Raw genomic sequence first — 11391 nt, forward strand, 5'->3', positions numbered from 1 at the left:
GCAATTATTATTCTTTATATATATTTACATCTTATATCTTAAACTTATATATCTATCACACAGTGACCGGTAACCGAGCCTTTTGTCGCAGTGATCAGATTTTTATATTTCCAACAATCGGTATCTGAGCTGATATATAAAAGGAATAATATCCAACAATTGGTATCAGAGCTTGTGTGATTTATCTTGAAATTTTTGTCGAAAAACTTTTGGTTATAGCGTTTATAAACCTTCCATAAGTTTTTCTTTAAAAATTTTTCATTTTAATATCACTTGTTCGAAATCCTTTATAAAAAAAAAAAAAAAAAAAAAAAAAACAAAAAAAAAAAAAACAAAAAAAAAAAAAACAAACAAAAAAAAAATCAAAAAAATGTCTTTAGCAAATTACTCCAACATGAACTCTGTGTCCATTGCAAATAGCTTAGGATCTGGTTCACGGGCACCCATACTTATTCCTGAAGAGTATAATTCGTGGGTTGGCCGTATGAATCTTCATCTTAACGCTATAAATGAAGATATCTGGAAGTGTGTAGAAGGAACATATGTTACTCCAGAAAATATGGCTACTCTTGCTACGAATCAAGCCACTCAAACCGATATCATAAGAAAGTTGGAACTCCAAGCCAAAAAGGAACTTGTGTCTGGAATACCTCACATTATTCTAAGTCAAATGGATGACATTATGATGTTAACCGCAAATCAAATTTGGGAAAATTTGAAAAATCGTTTTTGTGGAAATAAAAGAATTATCGGAAACAAAAGAACATCTGTTTTGAATGAATTCGATAATTTCAAAATGCTTTCATCAGAAACTATCCATGATGCTCATGATAGGTTCAATTTGATTATGGTTAAAATGAACAATTTGGGTATCAAAAAGACACAACACGAGATAAATCTCAAGTTTTTAAACAATCTTTTCGAAAGCTGGAAAATGGTTAAACTCATTATTCAGGGAAATCCAGCTATTCATACCGAATCTTTGTACAATTTGTATGGAGAACTTCAATCGTATGAATCCTCGATTGACCCACCAACCATTGCAGCTTTTGGAGGACCACTTGCTCTTGTGTCCACAACTTCTCAAAACCAAACACCTTACAATGATCAAAACTTTAATCATTTTAATCAGACTACATCTTTTCAAAACCAATCCTTCCAGTCTGATTCAAATGATGAAGCAGATTATCAACAACTGTGTGCTTTGGTTGCAAACACAAATCTCCAGAGATTTATCCCAAATCATGGTCAATCAAATTTTAAACCAAATTTTCAAACAAGACCATCTTTTGGACAAAATAACTCAAGTTTTCAACCAAGACCGTCTTTTGGACAAAATAACTCAGGTTTTCAACCAAGACCTTACTTTGGACAAAATTCTCAAAGACCGTCTTTCCAAAATAACTCAAACCAAGGTTTTCAAAACCAGGGATTTCAAAACGATCCCAACTCAGGTCATAATCACAATCCAAACAACAGTTTTCAAAATCAAAACAGAGGTTTCCAAAATCAAGGTTACAACAATCAAAACAATGGTTTTCAAAACAACCAAAATTTTGGATTCCAACAAAACCATTCTCAACCTTCCCAACAAACCCAAACTCAAGCACCTGAAAGACTTCCAATTAAAAGTCAAAAGGATGAAAGTGATGAAGAAGTGATCATTTGTCACAACTGCAAAGGAACAAATCACTATGCCAGAGAATGCCGAGCCAAAAACAAAACCAAAATCAAAGACTTAGCATACTATGCTCAAAGAGCCGATGAATTGAAGAAACTGGAAAACCAAGAAAAGCAAAAAGCATTGATGGCAATCCATGAACCAAGCGTGGAATACTGGCCAACATCTGATGACGAAGCTGATAATGAACAAGCACAATCAAACTTCTGCTTTGTAGCTGGTGTTGAAATACCTTCAAGAGCTCCAAACGTCATAGAACAGGTATGGTCTATGATCTCTGAACTTGGTTTTTCCAAAACAATTTTTGAGTCCCACATAACCAAAATTGAGACTAGTCTGGAAACTGATCTCAAAACATATCATGACACAATGGTCAATTATGATATTTGCAAATCTGAGTTACAAACCTTGCAACTCAAATTTGGAGAATCAACAAGAACTAAAAGCAAATTGGAAAGAGACGTTGAAAGAAAATCAGAAGATTATAATCACGTCTTGGAACAATTAAATCAGTCCCTAATTCAAAAAAGGGATTTGGAACTAAAAGATCAGTCAATCATTTCTTCTGAAACAAAAGATGTTTTAGAAATGGAAATCCTTCAGTTGAAACAAGACTTTCAAGAATCAACTGATAAATACAATATTCTAAATGAAAAACTGACTGATTCTTTAAAACAAATCAATTCTCTTAAAACCGAGAATAAAAGACTGATATGGAATATGGATTCTATCAAAGTTGCTAGAAAACTAAGTGATGATATTTTCACAAAGGCAAACACCTTAGGAACTGGCAAAATTGATACGAATTATAGACCAGGAATTGGAAGAGAATCCTTTGAAATTGAACAAGCAGAATAGGAAAACATGACGAATTGTGAAAACTCTGAATCTACTCTACCAGATCTTTTCACATCTCTTAATGAGGAAGATTCAGATGACGAAACAGTTATCAACTGTAGTCCAGATGATACTGCTTTCAGTGTTTCCAAAAAGTCTTTCAAAAGAGTTGTAAATTCTGAAACAAACTCTGCAAGTTCTTTAACTCACAAAATCAAACATACCGATGGAACCACTAAACTCAAAAACTTTTTGAATGGAGAAAATTCCTCTTATGAGGATGGTAGTACTTCTATACCAACTGTTTTTCCTACAATGACTTCATCAATTGTTGGAAAAACTAGTCTGGGACAAAAATACTCCAAGAAACAACAAACAAGCAAAAAATCCATTCAAGTCACCAAAACCCCACTTATCATGCCAAACATTTTTGAAAACCAACCAAAGAAACCAGTTAAACCCTACGTCATACCTCATAAACAGGTTTCCAAACAAAAACCAAAACCTTTTCCAAAACCTTTTGAAAACCGCTTTCAAGATATCACTTTTAATCATTCAAGGAACTTTCAAAAACCATCACATCAAAAAGTTTCAAACCATCATCATCAAAAAGCTTTTCAAAACCGCCCATCACATCCCAGATATGAAGAAAACTTTTCAAACAAACCTTCACATCTAGGATATCTTTCACCAAATCACAGATCTTATCAACCCACAGGCTTTCAAAAACAAATCACATTTTGGGTAAACTTAATAGATCAAATCAAACCTCAACCATTCCATTGTCATAAACCAAACCATTACAATAATGTGAAGTCAAATGATAAAAGAAATTCATCAAGCAAAGCACCCAAAATAACAACTGACAAACCAGGACCCATTCAGATTTGGGTACCTAAACTTTCTGTCTGATTGTAGGTACTTAATGCTGGAGAACCCAATGATGATACATGGTATATTGATAGTGGCTGCTCCAAGCATATGACAGGAAACCGGAACTACTTACGTGACTTCAAACCTATACAAACCAATCAAGATGTTACCTTCGGAAACAACATGAAAGCAAAAATCAAAGGTTATGGAAACATAACAAATGGTAATTTTACCATAAAGAAAGTTGCCTTCGTCGATGACCTGAAACACAACCTCATCAGTGTTTCTCAACTGTGTGATAACAATCTTGAAGTTCTTTTCACCAAACAACGAAGCTTGATCATGGACGCCAAAACAAAAGATGTTATAGTTGATTCTGACCGTGCCGGAAATATGTATCCACTTGACATGGATCTTATCTACGGTAAACCCGATATATGTCTGCTATCTAAAGCCCCAACAGATATTAGTTGGTTATGGCACCGTCGCCTTTCCCATCTAAACTTTGGGTACATCAACAAATTAATCGGCGATGATCTTGTTCGAGGGCTACCACTCCTGAAGCTTGATAACGAAACTCTTTGTGCCGCATGTGAAAAAGGAAAACTTTCCAGATCCACTCACAAAAGCATCTCAGAATCTAGTGTATCCGAACCACTAGAATTGTTGCACATAGACCTTTGTGGCCCTGCCAAAACCCAAACCATACAAGGGAAGAAGTACATTCTTGTTGTCATTGATGGTTTCTCGCGCTTTACTTGGGTCTTTTTCTTAAGACTAAAATCAGAAGCACCTGAAGAGATGATCAACTTCATCAAACAAATCGAGCTGAAGCTGAAACGACCTGTTCGAAGAATCCGAAGTGATAATGGTTTAGAGTTCAAAAACAATACTCTAGATTCATTTCTCAAAGACAAAGGAATTGAACATAACTTCTCAGCCCCATACACTCCACAACAGAACGGTGTTGTCGAAAGAAGGAACCGAACTCTATGTGAAGCTGCAAGATCAATGCTTATCTTTGCTGATCTGCCACAATACTTCTGGGCAGAAGCAATAGCCACAGCTTGCTACACTCAAAATCGTTCCTTAATCCATAAACATCTTCATAAAACACCATATGAAGTCATTAACAACCGAAAACCAAACATCAAATTTTTCCATATTTTTGGTTGTCGATGCTTCGTAAAGAACAATAAAGATCACCTTTCAAAATTTGAATCAAGGTCGGACGAAGGAATTTTCCTTGGTTACTCATTTTCTTCAGCTGCTTATAGAGTACTGAACAAACGTACCAGAGTAATTGAAGAAAGTACCGATGTTCATTTCGATGAATTTTATGTCAGGAAATTGGATCGTGAATATTTTGGTTCAAAAATGATTGAAAATATTTTTCAAAATCCAATTCAACAAACACCTTCTCCTGACATAGACATTGAAATCGATCTTGATTTACTTTTTGAACAACCAAAAACTGCTTACAATTCTGAACTTCTAAGTACTTTAATTGATCCTACAGGAACACCCAGTGAAGTTATTCCACAAACAAACCAAAATGATGCAGATCAATTCGAGGGGGAACCACCAACACATACTTCCTCCTTGGAACAAACACCAAATCCTCCTTTAAATGCCCAATCCCCAAATAGCCAAAACAACCCCAATGCATCATTTATGGGGGAACCTTCAAACCTATTCCAAGATGAAACTCCTGGAGAAGAACAATGGGATACTGAAACTCCAATTATTATAGCGGAAGAGAATCGCTTAATAAAGTGGACCAGAAATCATCCAACTGACCAAATCATCGGAGATCCCAACTTAGCCATTCAGACTAGAGCCGCATCCACAAATGAATGTTTATTTGGAGCCTTTTTATCCACGAATGAACCCAAAACCATACATTCTGCTATAAAAGATCCAGACTGGGTAAAAGCTATGCAAGAAGAGCTAGCAGAATTTGAAAGAAACGACGTATGGAATCTTGTTCCTACTCCACCCGATGTTACTGTTATAGGTTCAAGATGGGTATACAGAAACAAGACTGACGATCAAGGAATCATTTGTCGAAACAAGGCACGTCTTGTAGTCAAAGGATATTCACAACAAGAAGGAATCGACTACGATGAAACGTATGCCCCAGTTGCTCGAATTGAAGCAATTCGTATCTTTCTTGCATATGCTGCGCATAAGAACTTCAAAGTATTCCAAATGGACGTTAAATGTGCATTCCTACACGGAGAGATAGATCGCGAAGTATACATCCAACAACCACCAGGTTTTGAAGATCCCAAATTTCCAGATCACAGCTTTAAATTACAGAAAGCTGTCTATGGCTTGAAACAAGCACCTCGAGCCTGGTATGCCACGTTGTCAACCTTTCTCGAAGAATCAGGTTTTAAAAGAGGTTCAATCGATCAAACCCTCTTTCGTAAAATATTTAATAAACATCTGTTAATCGTACAAATATATGTTGATGACATTATTTTCGGTTCTACTGATGAATCTTTAAGTGTTAAGTTTGCAGATCTAATGAAGAGCAAATTCGAAATGAGCATGATTGGGGAGATGACTACATTTCTCGGACTTCAAATCAAACAGTCAACTGATGGCATTTTCATCAACCAAGAGAATTATGTCAAAAACCTACTCACTCGCTTTTCAATGGACAAATCAAATACCGCAAAAACTCCAATGGCTTTTGGATATAAAATCGATGCAGACTTAAATGGGAAACCCGTTGACCAGAAAAGATATCGTGGAATGATTGGATCACTCTTATACCTCATTGCCAGCAGACCTGACATCATGTTTTCTACATGTGTGTGTGCTAGATACCAAGCAAATCCTATGGAATCCCATGTAGTTGCTGTGAAACGTATCTTCAAATACCTTAAAGGCACTCCCAAACTCGGCCTTTGGTATCCAGCTAAATCCGATTTTCAGCTAAATGCTTTCACCGACTCAGACTACGGAGGATGCAAGCTAGATAGAAAGAGTACATCTGGTAGCTGTCAATTCTTAGGAGGTAGACTAGTGAGTTGGACTTCAAAGAAACAGACTTGTGTATCCACATCAACAGCAGAAGCTGAATATGTCGCTGCCGCCAGCTGTTGCTCACAAGTCATATGGATGCAAACTCAACTGCATGACTATGGCTTCAAAATCTCACAAATTCCCATATTTTGTGACTCAACCAGTGCAATTGCCATTTCTCACAATCCCGTTCACCATTCCATGACAAAGCACATCGACATTCGATATCACTTTATCAAAGACAACATTCAAAAGGGTCATATCGAACTACACTTCATCAACTCCGAAGATCAAATTGCCGATGTCTTCACTAAGGCTCTCGATGAAACAAAGTTTCAATACTTCCTAGGCCGTCTAGGAATGTTAAATCCAGATAACATCCATCCTTAAACTTTTAACTTTTGTTTGTACAAAAGTGTGTTTACTTTCATTCAAAAAGAAAATACAAAAACATTTGAAAATTGCTTTCTTTTTCAAAAATACCAAAAAAATTCAGATAACCAATATTTCCAAAAACATTCAGAAAAACAAATCTTCAAAAATAGAATAAAATACTTGACATAATAAGCTTTTATAGAACCTTGTGATTAATCGTCTTTTGACTTAATTTTCAGATGCTTATGCTCGATGAAGATTTTAAGTCATATTGATTCTCAATTGGAGTGAAGGTTCAAATCTCCTACTTTTCATAATGTATATAACTTTATTTCCTTTGATTTTATTTCATTATTGATGATTTTAAACAATCAAGGGACATAAGGTTAGGAGGTTCAGATGAAAACAAAAACCCATGTGAGAATTCGTGCCTCGTCAATCTATATCACTGTGGAATTCATTTCTTGTGAGATTAGGTGTGTCACTATTGCTTATAAGGTATATCCGATTATACCTTGTCACAGTCTTATTTTTTCTTAGATATCAAAATGACCAGGGACGATACATTCATTTCTTATATAATAGACAAACTGTCTTTTATGCCACCAGTCCCCAGCTAGATATAAGCCAACCAAAAATGAACTCTTGAGATCCCGTGATCCATCAACAAGAAAAGACGAAACAAAAAGGATTTCAACAATCACTTATCAAAGATAAACAAAGATCTATCCACATCTAATCTTCAAAGATGAATCAAGATAAAGACGAATCAACAAGAAAGTCATATCATTCACTGAAGAAATACCAAACAAAAAAAAAAAACTCTACATTTGGTATTTTCAAACAAAGTTTCAACCAAATGGTTATTTCAAAACAATCATCAAAAGATCTATTGATCTGTTTTTAACCATTTTTCACAAAAAGGGATATCTTAATCCCGCAAGATAGATACTCTCAAAAATCCAAATTTTCTCAAAATGTAGCAAATTCTTGATGCTAAAACAAAATATCTTTTTACAAAAAATCGATATTGATCAACAAAAAGGATACCATCAAGGAAGAGCTGCAACAACAATGGACTTCCCGGGATACTATAGCCTTCATCAATGAAAGTTCTTAGTTGCAAACTGCACTATGAAAATTGCTAAACCCCTCTACATGTATTTCCCGACGGAGAGAGAGTGAAAGTTAATGGCATGAATGAAGAAACCCGCTGAGTAATGCCAAAACCAGTCTTATGTGATTGATTATCTAATAATGATACTAAGTGACTTTCAGGAAAAGCATAGCTGAACACCTCCAATATGAGTGTGAGTCGTCAGAGAGAGATATCACTCATTTTTAGTGATCATTAACCTGTTCTGCTGCCAGAACAACCAGACACTCAAGTGAAATGTGAGCTATACCTATGAGCGTTCATCTGAATCGACCTATTAGACCACTTGTCGTCATTAATAATGCTATAAAATCTTAGGAAATTTCTTTAGATACATATATGGCTACCCTTTATAACCGAACCCGAGACTTTAATTCGGAAACAAATTTCTGAAAATCTTTTACATAAGATATGTTAAACAAAGTCACAAACTTTCAAAATAATCACTATGTTTTATATATCTTATCTATTGACAAATCTTTTATCTCGAATCTTCAAAAGTTCAAAACTGTCAACATGATTATATCATATCTGTCTTTATTTCAGCAATGATCACATAGGGGGAAATTGTTGAAAACGTTTTTATATGTGACCATCACTGAAACAAAATGAACTGTTTTTATACAATCTAACAAATATTATCAGTTATTTCAGGTTGCATGAATGCGTGATCAAACGGAAAATACGAAAACACGCGAATGACCGAAAACGCATAAACGAGAAAATTAGCTGTGTGACTAAACAGTTTCAACAATATATATATATATATATATATATATATATATATATATATATATATATATATACACGTATATATATGTATTATATGTATATTTATGCATTTTATATATATATATATATATATATATATATATATATATATATATATATATATGTATTATGTATATATATGTTGTATATGGAAAAGTCAAACAATTGGAAAAGTCAACAAAGAAGTGTCAACAAAGTCAAGGAAATAAGAAGCCAAATGAAGACACACGTTTTTTTGCCTCCTACTCTACATCAACTTGCATGACCAGCCATACTCTATCACTTAAACTCAAGTACACTAGATGAAGATATTTGTTTCAATGTATATATGTATACGTGAGTTTGTGTGTGAGTGTGTGTGTTCATTTGTAATATTGTAACACTTCCTACAAACTAAAAACACTCCCAAGAACATCACCAATCTTCATCTTCTTCAAGAACAAAGACAAATCCCTGGAGCTAAATGAAGAACACCAAGATCATCAACAATGAAATGATGAACACCATCAATCATCTTCATCTTCTTCATTGAAACTAAAGGTTTTTCATCTTCATTATCTTTGTTCATCACACCATTTACCACTAAAAACCTCTCTTATATTAACCTCCTTCCAACCTCAAAATAATCTCCAAACACCCTCCAAATACCCTCCTTAAACCTCCTCCAAAAACCCTTTCAAATCACCACAACCATCACCACCTTGCTGTTTTTCGACATCAGAATCTTCAAGTCAAAAACGAAGAAAACTGGGCTCGTTACAAGCACAAAAAGACTAGGGAGATTTTCACCATCAATTCTTCAGGACATTACCTACATCTAGAAATTTTCGTGGACGATTTTGACCACGGGAAACCCCAAAGAGACGCGAGAGAGAATTGGCTATCCAGAGAGATTTCTGTTTTCGAGTTCAGAATCTTCATGTTAGAAAACAAAAAACCGAGCACAACACAGCCAAAATAATACTAGGGAGATTTTCACCATCAATTCTTCAGAACCTTACCTACATATAGAAATTTTCGTGGACGATTTTGACCACGGGAAACCCCAAAGAGACGCGAGAGAGAATTGGCTGTCCAGAGAGATTTACTCCGAAAATCTACATCCATCACCACCCAAAACTCCTTCAACTTCACCATCTTTGTTGCCTTACACCACCAAAATTACAACCTTATTCCACCTTCTAACACCCTCCAAATACCCACTCCAACCTCATCAAATCTCCTCAAACACCCTATACTCGTATACAAATACATCACTCGTGTACTTTGCACTGTTTTGTAAACAACCCATTTACATGAAAATGAACTTTTTACTACTTATCAAATACCGGATTGATCATTGAACAAATATCGACCAGTCGCTCCAAGAGTCCCAATATCGACCAGTCCATTCAAAGAACAAATATCGACCAGTCGTTCCACGAGTCCAGTTCAGTCAATTTATTGACGAACCTACTTGATATATATTTATATACTTATATATATATTATTATAGCTTTATGTCATTTAAATACAGTCATTTATATTATTTATAGCTTTACGTCATTTAAATATAGTCATTTATATTATTATAGCTTTCAGTCATTTATAGCTTTCATATTTATACTTATTCCGCAATTATTATTCTTTATATATATTTACATCTTATATTTTAAACTTATATATCTATCACACAGTGACCGGTAACCGAGCCTTTTGTCGCAGTGATCAGATTTTTATATTTCCAACAATCGGTATCTGAGCTGATATATAAAAGGAATAATATCCAACAGACATTATTTTGATTCTATGCCAATCCAATCGAGTTAATTATGCATGTGAGTTCTATGAGTTCTCATTTTGAACGCATAAAAGGCAAAGCACCTTAATCAATGAAAGGTACATTGATAAGAAAGGGTGAGCTGCTTAACTACTTGGAAGACATGGTGGGCAGCTGTGCTACCATAAAGGCAAGAAATCGAGATCAAGAAAGTTCGATCCATAAGAGTTTGAATTTGTCGTAAACTTTGGTTTTGACAAATTCACATGGATAGGAACAAATACACTATTTAAATCTAAGTGTCATAAGATTTCCTCCTTCTTGAAAATGATTGTGAGGAAATGCTTTCACTAAGACAGATTTTAAGAAGATAGTGATTGTAAAATTGCATTCTCGAATTCAATTATGGTTACGGCATCCCTTTACATAATTTGAATTGTGAGGTTTTGCAATTAGTCTTAATTGTTTAGACACACATATGAACTATCGAAGGCAAATGTGTATAAGTTCAAGAAACCTTGATAAAAGATTATCAAAGCACTAAGTATTAGAAACATGAACTTAAGAAATTCAATAAGCATTGTTTTCTGAAAGTTAAGATGTTTATGAATATATGTCGAAGCTAGTGGGAGCATAAGTGTTATGTTTTATAATAATCATCAAGATAGTGGGAGCATAAAAGTTATGATTGTATGATTATTAAGGAAAGTATTGCAAGGTTAGCAATATTAATTATAGAAAACAAGAGTCATACTTTGCAAAGTCGCAATAGTTGAAGAGTTGTTTTGCTATAATTAAGGGAGAGAATATTATGCTTCATTTCAAATCTAAAGGTTTAGGTTGAGAAATGTTAATAAAATTTAGTCAAAGGTACAAAGTGTGTTCTTAAAATTTCGATTATGA

At 34.5% G+C, this 11391-nt stretch overlaps 1 protein-coding gene across 1 annotated transcript; it reads left to right on the plus strand.

Annotated features, from left to right (window-relative positions):
• The first annotated feature begins 370 nt into the window (after nucleotides 1-370).
• On the plus strand, nucleotides 371-2539 carry LOC128128908 (uncharacterized). Its single transcript, XM_052767659.1, has 3 exons — nucleotides 371-850; nucleotides 956-1247; nucleotides 1683-2539. The coding sequence occupies exons 1-3, from the start codon at nucleotides 371-373 to the stop codon at nucleotides 2537-2539; spliced, it is 1629 nt and encodes a 542-aa protein (XP_052623619.1).
• The last annotated feature ends 8852 nt before the right edge of the window (nucleotides 2540-11391 follow it).

The sequence above is a fragment of the Lactuca sativa genome, chromosome 9 (assembly GCF_002870075.4).
Source record: "Lactuca sativa cultivar Salinas chromosome 9, Lsat_Salinas_v11, whole genome shotgun sequence".
Taxonomy (NCBI): domain Eukaryota; kingdom Viridiplantae; phylum Streptophyta; class Magnoliopsida; order Asterales; family Asteraceae; genus Lactuca; species Lactuca sativa.

Coding starts and splice junctions, on each gene's coding strand:
- LOC128128908 (XM_052767659.1), top strand. CDS start 371: ATGTCTTTAGCAAATTACTCCAACATGAACTCTGTGTCCATTGCAAAT. Junction 851..955: donor ATAGGTTCAATTTGATTATG/GTTAAAATGAAC, acceptor CTCATTATTCAG/GGAAATCCAGCTATTCATAC. Junction 1,248..1,682: donor GAGATTTATCCCAAATCATG/GTCAATCAAATT, acceptor ACAACTGCAAAG/GAACAAATCACTATGCCAGA.